We start from the raw sequence: 22,551 nt of genomic DNA on the forward strand, positions 1-22,551 counted from the left end.
TAAACTACCTTGTCAGAATTCTTGCAAAAAATAAACACTAAAATTGTTCTACAGCCAGTTCATGTTAAAATGATTTTTATATTGTCACCTCTCACATTTTGCATGGTGTTAAGATTGAAAAGGAGGGGGGGAATTGTTTTTAATGTCTTTTAGAAGTTTAAGTAGTTTGGAGACTAAGAGCTGTTCTAAATACCTCCTTTTTTAAAAAAAATATATGTGAAATTGTTTGCTATGATACTACTTTTAGTGGCAAAACTATGGAAACAACCTGAGTTCCTAAACTCAGGGCATAATTATAATAAACTGTGGAATATCCATACTATGCGGTGTTATGTACCTTTAAAAATGAGTTACGTCTATTCATAATATTTCTGATAGGTATTTTGGTAAGATTAGCACTAGGGTCTCGATAAAATGATTACCTTATTTCTAATTTTAGTTGTTCCTGGTAATTTTTTGTTAATGATCAAAGCATATTTGCTGATCATTGGGTAATAATTAAAACTTACAATATGAAACAAACAACAAAAAAAGAAAAAAAAAACAAGATTTGGTTACTGGCCTTTAATAGTAAGCGACAATCTTTTCTGTGCCCTTCTAGGGTGCTATGGGATGGTGTAGGGAAACGATGCAGTTCCCACAAAAGAAGCTCTTTTCTCTGTTGCATAGAAAGGACTATATCAGCAAATTCATCTTCTAAAAGTGTAGTTGGAGCTGCTGCTTCTTGTTCTCCAGCATTGGATATGGGGAGTTCTTCACTCTACAAGACTTACCCAGTTGAGTCTACTTTATCATAATTTGGGTTTAAAAAAATCAAGTGCTTTATTGCATCACTTAAAAAAATTTCTCTCTTAAACCCACATTCACAAAGTCCTGTTTCTTGTAACTAGTATGATCAGGTAATTTAATCCTTTCCACTAGACCAAGGTTATCTTTTTTTAATGAAGTATTTAATAGATGAGAAAATAGTTTTGTTTCTAAGTGCTCATTGGATCTTGTCCAAAATACAACTAAAAAATGTACATAGACAGGCTCTTTAGAGTTTATTTCAGTGAAGTGTTAGGGGTAGAATTGGTTGTTTTGGTTTATGTTCTTCCACCCAGGGAAGAATTCACAAGCAAGTTTTACTTGGTGTAATGACCAGGCAGGCATTGTTGCTGCCTAGTATAGAAAAACATTTGCAGTTGTTTCCTTGTTTTGGGAAAGGATTTATTAGCAGAGGAAAATAGACTATCTGGGACTACCTACCTGCATTTGTATCTTTGTTTTTTTTTGTTGTTTTTTTGGATCCTGCTGTGGATCAAAACCCAGCTTCACACATGGTACAAAAGTGCCGTGCTACACTGCTAGCCCTAGGATCTTTCTCTTAAGAGAACAAATTCTTTATAGCAAAGAAATATGAAAGCAATATGATTGTTAACCCTTTTGCTTTCCATTATAAATTTATGTGGATTATAGCAGGAGAAAATTTCCTATTAGATATGTACACATTCTAGAATTCCTTGTTAAAAATAAAGTCTTTGAAGAAAAAAATTAAGTTTCTAATATCCACCTCAAATCCATTACCCATTCATAGTCTTTAAAACTGACTAAAGTTAAAATGTAATACAGTGAGTGACGAGGGAGAGAACAAAAACCTCAGAATTTCTCCTATTTTATTTCCTTAGCATAGAAATAGCCATGTTTAAGGCTTTTGTAATTAATATAAAGTTTATCAGCTTTAAAATGTTTTAACTGAAAAGATATCTCACATGTGTGATATACAGTATATTTAATCAGATGTATTCTGTCTTCTCTGGATTAAATCTATTAAGGCTCTTCTTGTCTTCTTCATCCTGCCTGATCTTGACAGGATAGCTTCCCTGTCTTAAACAGGAGCTGTGAGGCCATTTGACAGCAATGTGAATGCAGATTAATACTGCTGATAACAGTTTTATTGGGGGGCTGGGGATGTTTTTGCAGTGCAGGGGTTTGAACTCAGAGCTGTATACTTGTCAGCATATGCCCCTATCACTTGAGTCATGTTGCAGCCCCAGACATGATTTAAGTGATACAGATAGTTTAATCTGAATACTTCTGTTAGAACAAACTAATGTTACGGTAGTATTTTTACCAGCCATGTAAGCTAGAAGGCATAAACTTTTGGTCAGTTCGCATCTGTAGTCTGTTTATGTGAACTGTTTCAAACAAGTCTCTAACTGTGCATTTCTGCATTTTAAACTCAAATTTAGCACTATATATTTGCCCCTGATATTTCTGTTTTGGGCCTTTCTCACCCTTGAAAATAAATTTTAAGTAGTTTTTCTGACGAGAGACCCAATTTAATTTAATTTAATTTAGTTTTCATACTGTCAACTCTGGAACAATTTTTTTTTCTGTAACAGAAAAAGTAACTTAATTACGTGCTGCTTCATTTTCTTTAGTGATCACAGAAAATCTTAAATCAATTGTTCCTTAGTGGGAGGTAAGAATACCTTCAGTTTACAGGTATTTGTCATATTTTCTTCAGAAGAAACACTAAAGTATTTCAGGAGACCACAGGACATCCTTATATCCTTTATAGTAAATTGGTTGTAGAGTTTCACATATAATCATAAAAATTCTTAGAAAATCAAAATAAATAGGACCTAAATAGGACCTGCTAGAGAAAGAATGTATTTATCCTGTTTTAAAAATTTGCTACAGTGAATATCAAATTTACTGGAGTTCAAGTTGTCTTTGTAAAATTACATTTTGTTGACCCTTTTATATTACAGAGAAAGGATCTGGCAGCCCTTTTGTGATTACTAAGTAATACAAATTTACTTTTAATTTAGAGAAATCTAGCAGAATAATAAATATAGAGAGAGATGCATCGATACATATTTCTAAAATAAATACTTTAATGTAACCAAGCCATTTAATATTTTGATGTCCTAATCAAAATACCTTACCAGAGTTTCCTTGTGATTGTAGGTAAGTCAATTTAATGTAAATGGAGATTTTTTTTTTAATGGGCGCTTCCTGCCCTATTCCCTCCCCCCCCCAATTAAATCCAGGGCCTTACCAGGCAGGTGGTCTACTTCACACTTCCAGCCCCTTTGTTTGTATGTTTTGGTTTCTAAGACAAGGTCTTGCTAAATTTGCTTGGGTTGGTTTAAGAGAGTCTCCTATCTTTGTCTCCCAAGTAGCTAGGATTGTAGGCATGTGCCACCACACCCAGCTACCACTTTTTAAATTTAATATATAATGAGTATTTTGAAAGATAAATAGATTGTTCTCAACATGTACTAGGGATGAAGAATTTCAGTAATTTTTGTTTAAGAATATTTCTTGGCTCTTTCTGATAGATTTTTGTGTGTTGGGATGGCATGTCAGCCCTTGGGTACAATTTATGTGATATAATATATCTACCTTATTAACTTTATCATTTTCATGAAATGTCAGCCTTATGTGTATATCATGACTAAAGCATGAGGGAGCACTCAGAAAAATAGTGGGGAATTCTGTGTTGACATAAGATGGGCAGGTCAGAGAAAGGTTTTCGTTTTTTTGCTATTTAGTGGTTAAAAGATAAGCTTTGATTAGATCTGATTTGAATACCAACTCTCACTGCAGACATGGATTTGGTTAGCTGTATGAATTTGGACAAATTGTTTAACTTCTGAACCACAGCAAGCTTTGCATCTGTTAAGGTTATTGCTTTTGTAGTAGCGTGGAAATTATTGGCTAAGAATGGAAATGACATTTTTTTTTTAAAAGTAAAAAAAAAAAAAAACTAAAGATCTTAGAAATACTGGTGATTTTTCTCCTACCTGTACTTTAATAAATTTTTTAAAGGAACATTGTGTACACTACAGTTGAAAATAGATTCTGACTTAAAGTGGACATCTTTCATCCCCCCCTGTTTTCAATAAAACTGTCTTGATTTCAGAGTTTAACCCCTCAACTATTTATTATACTGTGGCTATGTCCAGACCTCCTACTGTGTGCAGACTGAATGTGTGTAGGGCCTAATCATGGGGACAGGATACAAGCTGGAGAATGAAATCATGGCCTAGTCTGAGGTTTTCACATTAATGTGGGGTGTGTTCTGTCCTAGTGAGGATGAGGGTAGGCTTTAGAGTGACATTGACTTCCTGGATTAAAATCTTAGCCTTAACATTTTATAGTTAGGCAACCTCAGGCAAATTACTGAGCCTTTAATTTTTTTTCATCTGTTAAAATGATGATAATAGCTACTGTATAGGAGATGCTAATGAAGTGATATCTGAAAAATGGTATCTGTATGTCTGTATATAAGAGATGTTCAGTTGAACAGTTAGATAAACTTTATATCCATTATAACTCTCCCAAATAAGCAAGTTGGATTAGGGACTAGTCTATGTGTTTTGAAGTTAAATAAGATTTTGACATTTGCATATTGCTTTCTACTCACTGATTTTCATTGATATTGAGCAGATTTACATCTGTGCATAGTTCACACATAAATACACCCATACATGCCCATACTCCAGAAATTATACTGGCATAGGGTGATTGGTACACATTAAGAAAATATTTATTAACCAGCCTGGCAAAATACCAAATTATGTTTGTAGTTTTTATCTTAATACTTTATGTTCCCTAATGTGCTAGAAATCAAGTCAGTACAACTCAGTATGCTAGGGTAAATATTAAGTTAATAATATGTTATCATAGTTAATATTCTGATCATTTATCAAATTAATTTGGTGACATTACACTGGGATCAAATACAGGAATATTTTACATAACCTATATTGCCAGAAGAAATAAATCAACAAATACAGAGAAAAGCCTGAGAAGATTTTTAAAAGTTATACTTGAATTCGTTTTCTTAAAATAGATGTGCATAACTTATAAGAGTAAGTTAAAAGGTAAGGCTAGATTGAGGACTTACAGTTTATGGTTCATTGTAAACCTAAACCTGATGTCAGAAAAATAGTATAGAAAACTAATAAAAGTATAAATCTATAATATTTGGTAACTGTTTCTTTACCAGTTTGTCACTCAAGCCCTATCAGAAGGTTGGTTTGAATTGGCTGGCATTGGTACATAAACATGGACTAAATGGTATTTTGGCAGATGAAATGGTAAGTGTACACCATTACTGAATTTATTATTCAAAATGTCATGAATAGACTTCCTTCCTGTCATTTAAAATATGACATTTTTCCTTGCCATTGTAGATTTTTTTTGTTGATTGCTTGTTTTCGTGGTACTGGGATAGAACCCAAGACCTCAGGCATGCTAGGCAAGTGTTCTCCCACTGAGCTCATCCCCAGCTCTCAGTTGTACATTGTAGTTTTAACTGCTGTCACCCTTTCTCTCACCATCTGTGTTTTTAATTGCCTGTTTTATAGTTCTAGCCTCCTCACTCCTCCTCAAAATGAAAATAGGTTTCCCCTGAGGTGCTTAAACCTCAGTAGCCTTTTTAAACCAGTTTTTATTGTTATTGTTGTTCTTTGGGGTTTTTTTGTTTTAAGTAAAAATGATAGGAAAGTTTATTAGGAAAGGAATTCACTTTCAATAGACTGAAAACAAGTCATTTCTAAAGTGAGAACGACTAAACCAGCATTTTATTGCTATCAATTTATTTCACACATAAAAATGTGTGAATATATAGCTTAATTTGCTTATCATAATCATCTTGACTACCACCTAAAACATTTCTAATATTCTACAACGTTTATCCCATTCCAATCATTCCTAACCCTCAGTTCTGAAAGTCACCAGTTATACAGAATATACCATATATACCCTTTGTATTTGGTTCATTTAGTGCAACATAATGTTATTAAAATTACATGTGTAGTATTTTGCTTTTTATTGCCATGTGGGATGGTAATCTGTGGTATAAATATGCTGTAGTTTGTTTAATCCAGTTTTGTTTTGTTTTGGGTTTTTTGGGGTACTGGGGTTTGAACTCCGGGCCTACACCTTGAGCCACTCCACCAGCCCTTCTTTTGTGATGGGTTTTTTCAAGATAGGGTCTCACAAACTATTAGTCCAGGTTGGCTTCAAATATCAATCCTCCTGATCTCTACCTCCTGAGTAGCTAAGATTACAGGCACAACCAGTGCCCTGTTGTTTATCCATTCTACTCTTCAGTGTAATAGAGTAGGCATATATTTAACTCCAGTTAGTTATGGGACATAGTTCGCAATCCATCCAGTAGATATTAAATATTTGACATATGTAAGCAGTAACCAAAATTTTGCTTTTTCTCTGCAACGTAAATGTTCTTCCGTATTGATGTGTGTCATATGTGAGGCAGCCATTAGGATGAATCCATCTTTCCTCATTAAAGTAAGTTTTAGCATCATTTGGAGATTGTAATCAATTCATTTGAGAACATAGTAGTAATTCTCAGTTGAATTATGGGAAATCAAAAATGTATACAGCACAGAAATACTCCTTTTTGTTTTATAATTTGACATACTATTTTTTGTTCATTTTTAAATTCACATATTGCCTTTTAAACTTTTAATTTTAGGGCCTAGGAAAAACCATTCAAGCTATTGCATTCCTGGCGTACCTGTATCAGGAGGGTAACAAAGGCCCTCATTTGATTGTTGTTCCAGCTTCAACTATAGGTTTGTAATGCTAGGGACACAGTGGCTTATGTAGGTAGAAGTGTGGGTTTTGGAGGGTTTTTTTGTTGTATTTTGTTTGTTTGTTTTTGTGTGTATGTATGTGTGTGTAGATGAACATTAATTTTGTGGTCCCCTTGTTTTCTCCCTTGTGTATTATATATGTATGATTGATTGTATTGGCAGTCTTTTTCAAGAAAATAACTCAAATATAAGTCACCTGTTCAAGTTTAAAATTATTATACATCAAGAAACTGACAATTTATTTTGGTTTCTTTCTTTTGCGGTACTGAGGTTTTGAACTCAGGGCCTCATGCTTGCTAGGGCAGGCACTCTACCACTTGAGTCACTCTGCCAGTCCATGGTTTCATAATATTTTTAAGGAAAACAAGTACCATTAAATATAAAAATTTTCCTTCTTTTTCTTGGGGAGTGGTTTGAGATGAGGTCTTAACTTGTTGCACAGCCTGGACTCAAGTGATCCTCTCGCCTGCATAGTAGCTGTAACTACCACTACACCCAGCTTTATAAATATTGATTGAATCTGACAGCATACAATTAATTCCATTCTTTCTCAGTTTGATGCACAAGTTAGGGAAAGAGAATTTTTGTGCATATGAATGTAAAGTAAAAACCATCTGTTTAAGTTGGAGGCTAACAATCACTTAGAATAGTTGGTCCTTTGCCCTTCACTTTGATGCCACTTTAGAACCTTAAGATCACTTTAATCATAAAGACATGTTTAAAGGGTGTTTAATAAAAGCAAAATCACTGTGTTGTTTGTATTTTATAAAAGAATAACTTCAAGTTTTAGTGTTTGACTTCATGAATATACTCTATTGTAGCAGGTGCAAGTAATCTCTTTTGTTTTATAGATAACTGGTTAAGAGAAGTTAATTTATGGTGCCCCACTTTAAATGTGCTCTGTTACTATGGTAAGAATTTGTCATTGTGCTTTTAAATTTGGGGATTTTTAAAAAATTAAAACATAGTAAACTGCAATAAATAGAGTCCAAATGTGGTATTATTTTAAAATTCTAGGTTCTCAAGAAGAGCGGAAACAAATTAGATTTAATATCCATAGTAAATATGAAGACTACAACGTAATTGTGACCACGTAAGTATTGACAGCTTTGCGGGGGGAGGTGGGGATGATTTATGCAGCTTTCAAATTGAAAATATAGAGATAAGCCTGACACTGGTGGCTCACACTTGTAATCTTAACTACTTGAGAAGCAGAGATTAGGAGGATTGCAGTTTGTGGTCAGCCCAGGCAAATAGTTCATGAGACCCTATCTCAAAAGTTGTCAACCAAAAAAAGGCTGATGGAGTGTCTCATGTGGTAGAACACTTGCCTGGCAAGCGTTGAAAAGAGATGTAGTAGTAATGTGTAGTAACATTTCTGCTACAAACTGTTTGACAGAAATAATGGAATGGTGTATGTTGAAGATGAAGGCATTTTTTCATTGACGTGTAAGGCCAATATAGGAGGTTTTGTTGGCAATCGGCTCACATAAAAGGGCTATGAAAAGGTTGAGTTCCTTAATTGAAAGCATAGTCTTATAATAGAACTCTATCAGCTAAGCTTAAAGTAAAATTTGAGATACTCCCACCAAGATTCTATAAGAATCAGTGAAATGTCATTCTTCCAATGAAAAATTTGGGTTGGGACACAAAGGATAAAAAAATGTAAGTTTGAGAATGTTGGGCACTACTTGGTTATAACTACTTGGCATAAGTATCTTTTGTAGAACTTAATGTTCTTCTGTTGCATTTATTTTACAAGTTATTTAAAGTTCAGTTTAACCATTTATTATTTCTCACTACTACCTTTTTTTGAAAGAGTCTGTTCCTTTAAGAATTTACCCAAAATTTTGTCTTTTCTTACTGATTGACTCTCTATATAATCTTAAACTGGTAGCTACCAACTGTTACTTGTGTATTTTGTTTTGTTTTGGGGGATTTGGGAGAGGCAGTTCTGGGATTTGAACTCAGGGCCTTGTGCTCACTAGACAGCACTCTTTATCAGTTGAGCCACACCCCAAGCTCAACTCTTATTTCTTGGCCTACTCTACCAGTTAATGCTTTAAATACAATCAGGTTTTATCTGTTTCTTAAAAAATAGCAACTCATGAGTCAAAGTATATTATAATAGCAAATGCTTTATAAATTTAACTCAAATTGGTCTCTTCCCAAGTGTGTAGAACTTGTCTAATTACATTATGACATTTGAATTTCTTTTAGTTGTGTACTGAGCTTTCAAAATTTGGTTACATGTATGTCAATAATTACCAAATACAAAGTATCTGAATACCAGCTGGTCTAACGTTGACCTTTAGGGACAGCTAGTACAAACATATAAATAAAAATAGTTATTAAAAAAAAGCTGTACGTTCTAATGGCTTTAAGCTCTTACAAGGTATAATGTTGAGATTTTTCTCTTTTTTTGGTGACAGGTATAATTGTGCAATTAGCAGTTCTGATGACCGGAGTCTGTTTAGACGGCTGAAACTTAACTATGCGATTTTTGACGAGGGCCATATGCTGAAGAATATGGGCTCCATTCGCTACCAGCACCTTATGACAATTAATGTAAGAGAAATTGTTCTCTGTTAGAGGATTGTAGATTATGTAATTCAGTGTGTCAGATAATTGATATCTGGAGTCAACAGACCTTTTCCATGAAGGGTCAGGTAATAAATATTTCATTCTTTGTGGGCCTAGTGGCCCACATATTCTCTCACGTATTCTTTGTTTTGTTCATTTTCATAATCCTTTAAAAGTGTCAAAACCATCTGTAGTTCATAGTGCACGTTCCTCAATTTCTATGTGACAAACGGAATATCAAATATAATTTGTCTTTCATTGCCTCATAAAAGTGATATTAGGGTACAAGTTACTAACAAAATATGATTAGGACTTGTCACATTCTGTCCTACACACTGTAGATTATAATAGCAGGCATCAAGTATCTAAAGTACTCATATAATAGTTGCAGTTTCCCTCCTCTCTCTTCACTCCTCACTGGGCAAGGTAGACAAGGAGCAGCTCTTTTTAAAAAAAAAAACTAATTAAATTTTACGTATATTTCCAGGCAAATAACCGTTTGCTGCTCACAGGCACGCCTGTGCAGAACAACCTGCTGGAACTCATGTCGCTGTTGAACTTTGTTATGCCACACATGTTTAGTAGTAGCACCAGTGAAATACGAAGGATGTTTTCTTCTAAAACAGTAAGCATATGTGCATGGGCCTTTTTCCCCAAGCTTGTTACTCTCTTTTGCCTGGGCTGCTTTTCTGTTTTGTCTTTTGCTGTTACTTTCATAGTGCACAGGCTTTGTGAAATAAGTTTAAGTAGTTGGTACCTCTGTATTTGGGTAAGTTTGGAAATCAGCCAAAATAAAATAGAGAAAAAATTGGCAGTTCCCATAACCAACATCTAAAAGTTTTGGATTTTAATATTCAAATTTTCTGAAGAATGACAATTTTAAATTGATGAAGAGCTCAGATATATGATATGTGGGGAAGATTTGATCATTGCATGTCTTTTACCAAAATTGGTTGAATAAATTAATAACTTATTACAGAACTGAACAAAACTAGACTATTCAGAAAATACCTATTGTACTGGGAAGAATTTCCATCTAGAATGAATTGAGTGTAGAAAATCATTCAGATTCTAGCGAGGGAGATTTCCATGTTACATAATACTGTCATTACATAACATTAATACAGTTATTATATTTATTATTTATTTATTTATTATTTTAGTTTCTAAAAGGATTATGTTTTTATTTTGCTTAGAAATCCGCAGATGAGCAGAGTATATATGAAAAGGAAAGAATAGCACATGCAAAGCAAATTATAAAGCCATTTATTCTCAGAAGAGTGAAAGAGGAGGTAATTCTTTTATTATTGTTTTTTGTTTTGTTTTGTTGGAGGTACAAGGGTTTGAACTCAGGACCTCACGCTAAGCATGCACACTCTACCACTTGAGCCACTCTGCCAGCCGGAGATAATTCTTTATCTGGGTGGTTTTGGATATGATTATATTTTAAAAACTCTTTTCCTCTTTATTAGATCATCTTAAACTATTTTCCTTTCTCAGGTTCTGAAGCAACTACCCCCCAAGAAAGATCGAATTGAGTTGTGTACAATGTCAGAGAAACAGGAGCAACTCTACTTGGGTCTTTTCAACAGATTGAAAAAATCCATTAATAACCTGGGTAAAATCTGATTTTCAAAGTTTTATGTGAAAAATTACCTTGTACTGGGCCCGTGTTTTGTTTAGTAATATGGTAAATGGGATTTGCTCATTTAAAATAATTAGCTGGAATCTGAAGGAATAATTTTAAAACTTAGATATGTTTCAGGAAACAGTCATGACCTTTTTTTAACATATATTCTTTGAATCACAGAAAAAAACACAGAAATGTGCAATGTAATGATGCAATTGAGAAAAATGGCCAATCATCCTTTATTGCATCGCCAGTATTACACTGCTGAAAAACTCAAGGAAATGTCTCAACTTATGCTAAAAGTAAGGATTTTATATTATGCTAACACTGAGTTTTATTAACACTATTAAATAATTAGGAGGTTGTTAGGCTTAAAGTCAGATGGATTTCTGAACCCATTGGGGATATTAATCCTTTAAGCACATATTTAAGGAAAACAAATTTTATTTCTCTACAGTGCTAACCATCAAACACAGGACCTCACATATGCTAATCATATACTCTACCACTGAGCTATATCACCAGCCCAAAAAAAACATTTTGTGAGACAAAGATAATTTAATGAAGAAAAGAGCCACGAAGGACTAGTAATCTAGATCAGGGATTAACATACTATGGGCTCAGAGCCATGACTTTTTAAAAAAATAATCATGCCCATGTGTTTGTGTTGTCCATGGCTGGTCTCTTACTATCATTGCAGCATTCATCATCCTGCCTACAAGGCCCTAAAATATTTGCCATCTGGCCCTTTACAAGACAAGTTTGACATTTCCCAAACTAGACTTCAACAATGTACTTTTTTTTAAAAAAAAAAAAAAAGAAAGAAAAAGAACACTCAGATTTTGTGTCCTGGTTAGTGACATACTTTTTCCCATTTATTTTCTTCATTTTGTTTCCTTATTTTATTTTGTCCTTGTAGTTTTAATTTTTGTTCTTTGTTTTTGCCTCATTCTCCCTTAGTGCCTTACCATTATTTCTCCTTACAGATCCATGAATAGATTACGGCCCATTTTATTTTTAATTTTTTATGTTACTTTAAGCATTATGAAAAATTTCAGACATATGTATAGGTAGAAAGAATTTATGTAATGAAGCTCTCTGCCCATGTAACTTTCATCCATTTTCTACTTTGCATTCCATAATGATACTATTCTTGTTTTATCTATGCCTCTAGTTCCTTACCCAGGATTAGTTTGAGCCAAACTCTAGAATAATTCTAATTATTTTATGGTTTGAGTGAATGAATATTAGTTTTGGAAAGCTGGTTAAGGATTTTACATAATAAAAGTAAAGGGTGTATAAAAGGAGATAATCATTTCATGTATAAATATTTCAGTACACTGTCTCTAAAACAAGAATCTCCACTTTTATTATAGCTAAAAGTTAATATTAATTTTCCGTGCCAAATGTTTGATACTCAGATGTTCTATGATTTAGTTGTTTTTTCAGATGTAGAAATTTTTATCAAACTAGTCCAATCATAAGTTATTTCCATTCTGAAGTATATTGTGAATTGTTGTGTTAAAAAGGAACCTACACATTGTGAGGCCAACCCTGACCTGATCTTTGAAGATATGGAAGTAATGACAGACTTTGAACTGCATGTGCTTTGTAAACAGTATCGACACATTAACAGTTTCCAGCTAGACATGGATTTGATTTTAGATTCTGGAAAATTCCAAGCTTTAGGACGCATCTTATCTGAATTGAAACAGAAGGTACTCAAAAACAATGATACTCTTATATTTTCTGAGTTAAACTTCTTAAAGCAATTCTGGCATGATTTGACTTTTTTGAAGCTTTAGTTTATGTCTGCTCCATTCTTCTAGAACCCAGTTTTAAACATTGTCTCCACATATTTGAGCTTTTTTTTTTTTCCTGATTTCTTCTTTGTGGAACTTCAGAGAGAATGATAAAAGTCAAACTACATTTTTTTTTAAGAATAATCTTAATTGTCATGGGTAACCATTTGTATGATTGCTTCAACATTAGTGTTTTGAAGACACCATTTATTTAATGCTTGTTTAAGTAATACTGCATTTTGTGTGTCAAATAGCTTAAATTTGTGAATTTGTCCAAATAGTAATTATACAGCTATTCACATTCGGTGACTTTTTCTGGTATGCAAAGGAAATAATTCCCCTAAAGTTCAAAACTGAACTTTTTATTCACATTTAACATATGAATAAATACATACATTTATTCATATGTATGCTAAAATTTAAAATATTTTAATTATCATTACTTGAATTTTTTAGTAATTTATTTCTTTTTAAGTTTTTTTAAAATTAGAATAAGTTTGTTGTTTAGGGAGATAAATTGTGACATTTCCAAATATGCTTATACTGTACATGAGTTAGATTGCCGCCACCATCTCACCCTCAACTCCCTCCCAGCTCCTCTTGAAGCAGTTGCAAGAGGTTTCATTGTTCTACTTCATATAGCTTTATGAAGTCCAATAACCATATTCCCTTACCTTAATCTCCTTCATTCACCCTCCTCCCACAAGTACTCCCCACCCTATCTATATTACAGTCCTGTCTTTCATTTATAATTTCTAAGTCGATGTTCAAAGGGTTTCTTGATGTATACTCACTGTGAGTATACTTTACTTTAGTTTGTTCAACCCCTTCCATTACTTTCCCTTACCCACACCCCCACCCCCTTTTCAACAGCTTTCAGTACATATCGTCATCCTCTGTCTTCACAGATGTTGTTTTATGATACTGTTGATGCTCTGTCATTCTCTGTTCCTTTCCCTCCTTCCCCAAGTTCCATAGGGAAGGTCCACTGTTACAAACATGTTCTGCATATGAGATGGCATTGATCATGTTCATTTTAGTGTATGTTTATCTTTTGGATTTATCTTCCACATAAGAGAATAAACATGCAGCTGTTGTCTTTCTGAACCTGACTTACTTCACTTGACATGCTGTCCTCCAATTACACCCATTTGCCTTCAAACCACATGGTGTCTGTTATTCTTCCTTATGGCTGAGTAAAACTCCATTTTATATATATGTATATATATATATGTGTATATACCACATTTTCTTGATCCGTTCCTCAGTTGTAGGGTATCTGGGTTTGTTTCCATAGCTTGGCTATTGTGAATAGTGCTGTGATGAACATCAGTGTACAGGTGTCTATTATATCCTGATTTATATTCCTTTGAGTATATGCCCAGTATCACCAGGTCAAATGGCAGTTCTATCCTTAGCTTTTTTGAGGAATCTCCATACTACTTTCCTTAATGGTTGTACTAATTTGCATTCCCAACAGTTTGAAGGAATTTTCTGCAAAGTTGTCACTATAGTTATGTAATCCTCCTAATTGTTTAGGCCTATCGGGACTAAGTAGTTAATGGTTTTATTTTCCTGTTTCTAATCTATGCATGTATTTTCACAGGGTGACAGAGTTGTATTATTTAGCCAATTTACCATGATGCTTGATATTTTAGAGGTTCTCTTAAAACATCATCAGCATAGGTACCTCAGATTAGATGGAAAAACTCAAATTTCTGAAAGGTTGGTATTCACTTTAGTTTCAGAATATCACTCATTGATTTTGTATTTGTTAGCATTTAAATAGAGCATTTGATAGAAATTGTTGCTTTGAGCCTCGTGTTTGGTTATTTCAAATTACTACCTTAAAATGAGGGAAACTTTCTTTTTAATTTTTCTGTCAGAATTACATACAAATACATTCTGAAACAGCTGTGAGAATTGTATACTGTTTAGAATTTTCTCCTTTCAAAAATTATTCAAGCTTTAAAGCACCTTATTTTTAATCAAGATTGTTTTAAAGTCTTGGGATTATCATGTTTTAAGATTAACTGAGCTTTTTTTTCTTCTCAGTTCTTTTGTTGTTAGGGGTTTTTTTGTTTTGTTTTATTTTTGTGGGAGAAGAGCAGATTATCACTATGCAACCCAGGCTGGCCTCCAACTTGCCATCCTGCCTAGCTTCAGAGTGCTGGGATTATAGATGTAGTCAGGTGGAAGCAGGAGGATGACAGGTTCCAAGCCAGCCTGAGCTACTATCTAGTATGATCTTGTCTCAAAAAACACTTAAGCGTTCTAAAAAAATTGTTTTAAAAACAAAGGATGCTATGTTTAGGTTGCATTATATGTATTGATTTACTTTTATCAGCTAGAGTGATTTTTTTTTCTTCCCTGTATTAGCATAAGGGCAAAAACTCATGCCAAAAGAGAATGTATGGATACTTGTAGTCTGGTTCATCAGGTATATTGCCAGCCAGTAGCAGCTGACAGAACTGAGAAAGTTCAAGATTGCATATGTCGTATTTGTAAGTCAGAAGTCACCAATGGACAAAATAGTCCTTTAAAAATTAATCAAATTTGAGTGGTTGAATTAAAGTAATAGTCGATTGAGTGAGCAATATTATAGAAAGGAAGTTGGCGAATTGGGAAGGTCCTTCAATGATATAGCTGCAAGGAAAGTAAGTGTAATGTCAAGAGCATGTGTCAGCATCTTTAGTTTCTTTTGCATGTGATGTGATTGTTTTCAGTTTTAATTACATTCTATGCTTTTTTTTAAAGTGAGATTTAATCTATTTATCTTACAGGATCCATCTAATTGATGAGTTTAATACCGATATGGATATCTTTGTGTTTCTCTTGTCAACAAAAGCTGGTGGATTAGGAATAAATCTGACTTCGGCAAATGTTGTTATACTTCATGATATTGATTGTAATCCTTACAATGACAAACAAGCAGAAGATAGATGTCACAGAGTGGGTCAGACTAAGTAAGCATTTTCATTTGGAATTTATTTTTAATCAAATACCAGCTCAATAGGTATAGAATATTAGAATATAATGTATTGGGCATCCTGCCTTAGTTTTCATTTTTTCCCAGTGAAGCATAGCTGCCAATGTATTTTTTATCCACAATATTGAACATGATTCCTAGTGTGTAACTTCTTTTCTAGTAATTAAAGCAAAATAACATCATACCAAATAGTTGTACAGTTCTTGAAGATGAAGTTTTATCGGTGGTCTAGCCCCTTCGAAGGATTAGTAATTGAAAAGTGTTATTTTTTTAGTCTTTTTAAGAGACAGACTTGCTACATACAACAGTAGTGTAGACATAGCCAGGTGTGGTTGTGGTGCATGCCTATAATCCCAGCATCCCAAGAGACTGAAGCACAGAGATTGAGAGTCCCAGACTATAACGAGACCCTGCCTTAACAAGCAAACAGGCAAGAATCTTGTGCAGGTACTATTGCTGCAGTATTACCCTTTAGCAAACAGATTAAGTTGTAGATAGTTTTAAGTGAAATTGAATTTTGACATTGATCACAGGAGTATGAAGCCATAAAAATAATTGCAATTAAATATTGCTGTCATTTGTGATCAGCATATACTTAATGTTGTCTTTGCGGAGGATTCTGTATGAAGGTGTATTCATTTGTACGGCAAATGTTTATTATACTGCCTTATTCTTATTGAACTGTTAGATGTAGTTTACACGTATCCAAATAAGTTTAGTAACCCTTGGACAAATCTTCTATTTGTTTTAGAGAAGTACTAGTTATTAAATTAATAAGCCAAGGCACGATCGAAGAATCCATGCTAAAAATTAACCAACAGAAGTTGAAACTAGAACAGGATATGACCACAGTAGATGAAGGTAAGCTGTTTGTAAGCAGAAATGTTAACATTATTAATATATTAATATATGAATTAACTATTGCAGGAGGATAAGAAAGATTGCCTGAGTTCTTAACCACTGTGCACAGTTTAGAGGGTAAAATGGGAGAAGGGAAGCAGACTTTTTCAAAAGTATTATAGTAACTAAGATTCATTTTGCCAAAATTAGTATAAGCTCTCTGATATTTGGAAAATTCTGTCTTGTTCTATTGTTGTCTTACTTCTGGTACCAGAATATGTCAGAAATAAAATTAAACTTAGATCCAGATTTGTTTACTATATGAGTAGTATTTATGAACCTTAGAGGCTTGAAAAAAATGATATAATGTACTCTATGACGTAATTAACTTTATTAAGAACCATGACATTTTTTACATACTTTCATTTTGACTAGCCAATATTTATTGAAATGGAGTGCAGTAAAATGTACTTTTTTTGAAAATTTAATGTCATCTTCAGATTGAGTCACTTGGGCCCTATGAAGAACCCTCAAATAAATGACTCCACTGGACCCTGTTGAAAAGGGTAGTTTGACAATGTAGAGTCCAGCTGAGATTTAGGCATAAACACATGAAAGCCTTCAGCAAGTTGCACTTCTGGCTACCAAAAGAACAGAAATATTTCATTAAAAGCAAGATTTGAAGCATTTAATTTTGGTCAAAAGTGCAACAAAAATATTACTAGCTACTGAAATGTCCATACAGTATATGATACAGTCTCGGCTTTATATTCAAGTATTTGCAACTTATAAAACCAATGACCAGTTATAATTCATTAAACAAGGTATTCTCATTCCTATACTGTCTTGTCCAAAGCCATAGAAAGAGGGTTGGTGGAGTGGCTCAAGTGGTAGCATGCCTACCTAGCAAGTGTGAGGCTCTCAGTTCAAACCACAGAACTGCCAAAACCATAGAAAGAAACACAATGAAAAAGTATTCTTATTCTATGAACAGTTAGTTAATTTAAGAGAAGGCTGGATGATCACACAATCATATAATTCTATATCTAAGGGGACTTGAGCCTCCTATATGAAACTCCCTCATTTTGTAAAGGAAGTAAAGCCCAAAGAGATCATACCTAAAATGAATTAATAATGACTCAGGTGTGCTCAGTGTATATTACTGTTTATAGACCACTTTCTCATACATTAAAGAATTTAATTTCTTTGCCCTTAGGTAACAAATATGGGGCTCCCCAATAGGGTCCCTATTCTTTCTACTATGCCACTCCCCAGTAAAATATGAAAACTTATGTGAATAACATATGGGAGGAAAAGTTGAAGCTATAAAAAAAATTTTAGTATCATGTATTTTGAAAAAATAATATGCTCATGTAATTTGACTCAGGCTATAAATGGGTGAGCAAGAGCCTCCTTCTTACCCATCACCTTGTTTCCAATAAAGATCTTAGCCTTTTTTAAGTGTATAACTAATGCATATAGCATGTAGAAATAAGTATGGATATGTATTCTTCCTTTTTAACCAAGTTAGGTTGCACTCTTTGCACCTTTTCTTTTTTTTTTATTTTATTATTCATATGTGCATACAAGGCTTGGGTCATTTCTCCCCCCTGCACCTTTTGCACCTTTTCTTAATGTTTAATTGGAAATAAGCAGTTTTCATTATTCTAATAAATAATTTCTAAAATTGATAATGTTTCATTTCAGTGTAGCAAACTTCCATTGAATATTAACTATGACTGGGGTTTGTCTGGCAACCTGTCAATTTCAGATCATCTGGCAAATACAGTAGTGCTAACACCTAAGGCAGATTCCACTTGAGCAATAATTTTTCCTGATTATTTTGTTAGGGCAGCTTTTAGAATTCAGTAGAGCAATTAAACTTTGTTAGTAATGCCAGTAAATGCCAACTATGGATTTTATCTTACCAGTAAGTTTCTAGGTAGAACCACAGTTGTTAATTATTAAGGGATTCAGCTGTTTGATTGTCAGTTTTTGACTGTAAGTCTGTTCTCATGGGTAGTTCATTTCCTCAGAGGAATATTCTCCCATCTCTTGTGAAGTGGGGATGTAGGAGGAGGTGGTAGGAGGTCGCTGAGTCTATTCTTGGAGCTGAGGAGGAGGACAGGTTGTTCAAGCAGTTGATTGTTCTGTTGCCCATACAGCCTGTTTGTTCCCTGGTTTCCCAAATCCAGAGTCCCAACCTTCAGTTCTGTACATCTGGAATAAATGGCTGGCTTTTTTAGGCAAGCTTTAGGTGTTTTGTCCGTTTGCCCTGCATTAGCTTTATGTCTTCCTATACCCTCATTGTCTGAGCTTTGGGGATGAGAACTGGGGGTATGTGATAGCCTTGCATTTCTCATCTGCAGGCACTTAAGGTTTTGTTTTGTTCTGTTTCTATTCTTCCAAGTGCTTTCATCTTCAAAATTTATTGACATCATGTTGCTGTTGTCTCTTTCTTCTGTTCTTTTTTGTTTCATTACACACACACACTTTTCCCATGGAATTTTAAAGATATTTCAGATGATAGTAGAGGTAATGTGTGTGTTCAGTCACTTTCAATCATAATTCATCAAATTATTTGTACTTACATAAATTCGATCAGTCAAAAAAATTTGCCTGTTTTCTCTTTGAGCAAGTGTGTAATGAAATACTAACTTTATTTCAGCTGTGTTCTCAGGAAATTGAGGTTTTTGTTTTTTGTTTTTTGTTTTTTGTAGGACTGTAGTTTGAACTGAGTGCTTTTGGGCTTGCAAAGCAAGCCCTCTGCCACAACCCTCCCAATATCAACTCCCAAATGGCTAGGATTGCAAGTGTGAGGCACTAACTACTCCCAGCTCTCTCTTTTTTTTTTTTTTTTTTTTCTCTCCACACAGTACTGGAGTTTGAACTCAAGGCTTCACGCTTACACTCATTCCTTTTATAGGACATTTTCCTCCTTTTTCTTGTTAAAGCTGTTGATGTATGTTTTTCCCAATGTGTTTTATTTGGTAAACTAAAGATACAGTGTCATCTTTGATTTACTTTCTTAGCTATAGATTTGCCTCTGGTTTCATTTAAATAGTTTGACACTGAGCTGTTAAAGACCAGGTATTCCCTTCTTCCCATCTCTCAGAGTGAGGTCCTTTTGTTTGTGTAAACAAAATGTACATTTGCATTGGAGCGTTTGTGGTTTATGTTGACAGTTCATATACCGCTTCATGAAACTGAAAGGTTATATAAAGATCATGATTGCTTTCAAATATGCTTATTAGAGTTTGTGTTTCTGGAGATTGCCTTATTGGTTCTCGAAGTGCAGTCATAGAATCTGCAGCAGGAGCTACCGACATACAAATTCTCAAGTCCTGCCCTCTACTTACTGCTCAGAACTCTGGGCACAGACTGAATAGTCTGTGAGTGTTTTTGATTTTGTTAAGTGCTAATCAGAGCACCACTGCTTTAAAATAAAGATTGTGGGGTTTTTTCCTCTTAAAAAAAGTAATCATATTAATACATTTTTTGTCTTTTTAAAAGTTTTTATTACGGAAATTTTCATACAAAAATGATGAAAGTGTAGTTTGAATGAAGTCACAATGATTGACAATTGTGATGTTCTGGTATTTGCTTCATCTAACTTTCCTTCCTTCTGAACTGTTACAAAGTCAGTTCATTCTCAGATCTCAGCATATTTCTCTAAATTGCCATAATATCATTTTTCCATGCAAGAAAAGCAATAATTTCCAGGTATATTAGCTCATATTGTCCATATTAAAATTTCTCCCAGTTATCCTTTTAATGTCTTTTATAGCTTTTTTTTTTTGAAACCAGGATCTAACCAAAGTTCACACTTTGCATTTTATCATATTATTTTTTATTTAAATAGAGGACTTTCTTTACTCTTTTCCTTACTTCCTCATCTCCATGCATTGCTCTTAGCATGGTGTCAGTTAACTTAGGACAAGTTTCAACTTCTTTCATGGGCTCTTTTTAAGTCTGTGGGTGAGCTTAGAAGGAGTGGTATTCGTGAATTCCTTAGGAGTTTATATAGGCCAGGTGCCAGTGGCTCACATCTGTAATCCTAGCTACTCAGGAAGCAGAGATTAAAAGGATCACAGTTCAGAGCCAACCCAGACAAATAGTTCGTGAGACCCTATCTCGAAAAACCCTTCACAAAAGTAGGGCTGGTAGAGTGGTTCAAGGTGAAGTGCCTGAGTTCAAGCTCCAGTACCACAAAAAAAATAAATAAAAAGTTTATACAGCACTTTGTGTTTTGGCATATATGTGATGTTTACAGAAAAGAGAACAGTAGATAAAAGTATATATCCACACTTCTCCCCTTTGTCCTCTTTCATAGCTTTATTTTTAATCTTATCTCTATATAAAAAATAAGTATAAATTTTTGGTTTGATGGGGATTTGGGGGCTCTGTTTTCTTCCACTCTGTTATAGAATGTTTTTCTTGTATTTAGCAAACATAAGAAGGAAGTACCATGTTCGATGTGAGTGAGATATGATCCAAACCATTTCTGTGTGTACTTTATATATCTTTGTGTCTATCAAATAAAAGAGATAACCTTAGATTTTATGTGGGCAAAGGGTAGAGGAAATAGTCTTAATACATGTAGGGCTAAGAGAGGATTTTTAATGGTGTGTCACTGAAGCAAACTGGAAGATGAGTAGGAATTCACGAAAGAAGGAAAAACTGAGAGGGAGAGAATATATTTTATAAGATGTTTTTATAAAACTTTTAATGTCACTTCTGACGTGCAGGTGATGAAGGGAGTATGCCAGCAGATATTGCCACATTACTGAAAACGTCAATGGGCCTGTGAAATGAGAACTGTGACTTCCTAATTGACAAGGAAATATCAACCTGGTGCACTCAAGGACATTTCCATTAAGATGACCGTGGGGTTTATGAACATTTGTAACTTTTTATAATTTCCATATTGCATTTCTCATAGTATGGACAACTTTTTTGCCACTAACTGAACTCTCCAGATGCTCAATGAGATTTCATAAAAAGCCACAAATATGTAGTTCTGAAGATGTTGAATAATCATTTTACAAAGCAGTTTTCTGAATGGGGATTAGTTGGTGATTGTTTGTAACAAATATGCTAATGCTTTAGAAATGTCAGTATTTTTGTAATTATTTCTACCTCCAAATATATATATATTGTCTTTCACTGGATAATGTGTGTAGATTTTTACATGTGCCTTATTTGACAATGCTTTTGTTTTTGCTTGTCTCATTTGAAGTTTTTTTTTTATTATGTTAGTTTAAACAATGCAGCAGTATGGGTTATATAGCCTTCATTTTATTGCTATTTGAAGCAGATGTTCACCAATGTCAGTAAGAACGCAACCTGAAGTTAAAGGTGGCATTCCATCTTCTAACATCCCCCAGGTCCTATCAGTACTTCTGTTTGGCTAGGCACTAAGTTGTTTTCCAGTGAATAGTAACTGAAACCCGTAAAGAAGCCCCTTATCTTGCTCCATGGATTAATTCCTTCTGTTCATTTCCCACCTGCACTAACTGTGCTGTTTAACTCTGCCTATTCTTGTGCATGTTTTCGTTGATTTCCCTCTCCTGGCTTTTGCTTCTCTTGAAACTGTTGTCCAGTCACTTCTGCTCCAGTTATCTTCCTGTCTCAGCTGTTCCTTATTGCTGTACCTCCACAGGTGAGCAAAATGTTGGTGATGTTTTTCTAGTCTGGCAGACATTTTAACTCAAAGCTATTTCACTTCAAAGCAGACTGGATGTGACTTTGTATTAAGGCAGCAATAGGTACTGCATGGAAATAGGTCATTGACTTTAAATCTTATCAAAATATAATTTACCCATTTCCAGAATTTCCAGAACAGGACTGACTGAAGAGAGAGCCATTGTTCAATTCCAATTCAGTGTGGGTGACAAAGTGAAATTTAGAAGAAGTAAAGTTGTCTAGTTGGTATTTAACTCTTTATTAAATCTTTCTTTAAAGTTTTGCCTGTCAGTCTATATTGCTGTTTTTATTATACACCAGTTTCTTTGTATAACTTGTGAGTTTTCATGTGTTTTGTTTTTATTATGTAAATATCATTATAAATAAACTTATTTATAAATCAAA

The 22,551-nt window shown here is 34.0% G+C and overlaps 1 protein-coding gene across 5 annotated transcripts in view; it reads left to right on the top strand.

Annotated features, from left to right (window-relative positions):
* Positions 1-22,551, top strand: part of Smarcad1 (SNF2 related chromatin remodeling ATPase with DExD box 1) — a 70,075-nt gene extending 47,524 nt beyond the window's left edge. For 3 of the 5 annotated variants that reach the window (XM_020180552.2, XM_020180553.2, XM_020180554.2), the window contains 14 exons: positions 5,003-5,093; positions 6,497-6,596; positions 7,469-7,528; positions 7,635-7,710; positions 9,050-9,185; positions 9,688-9,825; positions 10,397-10,492; positions 10,701-10,818; positions 11,011-11,132; positions 12,360-12,548; positions 14,239-14,357; positions 15,416-15,598; positions 16,373-16,482; positions 21,210-22,551. In XM_020180552.2, the coding sequence (XP_020036141.2) occupies positions 5,003-5,093; positions 6,497-6,596; positions 7,469-7,528; positions 7,635-7,710; positions 9,050-9,185; positions 9,688-9,825; positions 10,397-10,492; positions 10,701-10,818; positions 11,011-11,132; positions 12,360-12,548; positions 14,239-14,357; positions 15,416-15,598; positions 16,373-16,482; positions 21,210-21,271 (1,600 nt within the window). In that variant the 3' untranslated portion in view covers positions 21,272-22,551. Of the gene's footprint in view, positions 1-601; positions 777-5,002; positions 5,094-6,496; positions 6,597-7,468; positions 7,529-7,634; positions 7,711-9,049; positions 9,186-9,687; positions 9,826-10,396; positions 10,493-10,700; positions 10,819-11,010; positions 11,133-12,359; positions 12,549-14,238; positions 14,358-15,415; positions 15,599-16,372; positions 16,483-21,209 lie in introns of those variants that run through there. The other 2 variants (XM_074041376.1, XM_074041377.1) reach the window with 2 other exon arrangements.

The sequence above is a fragment of the Castor canadensis genome, chromosome 9 (genome assembly GCF_047511655.1).
Source record: "Castor canadensis chromosome 9, mCasCan1.hap1v2, whole genome shotgun sequence".
NCBI lineage: Eukaryota > Metazoa > Chordata > Mammalia > Rodentia > Castoridae > Castor > Castor canadensis.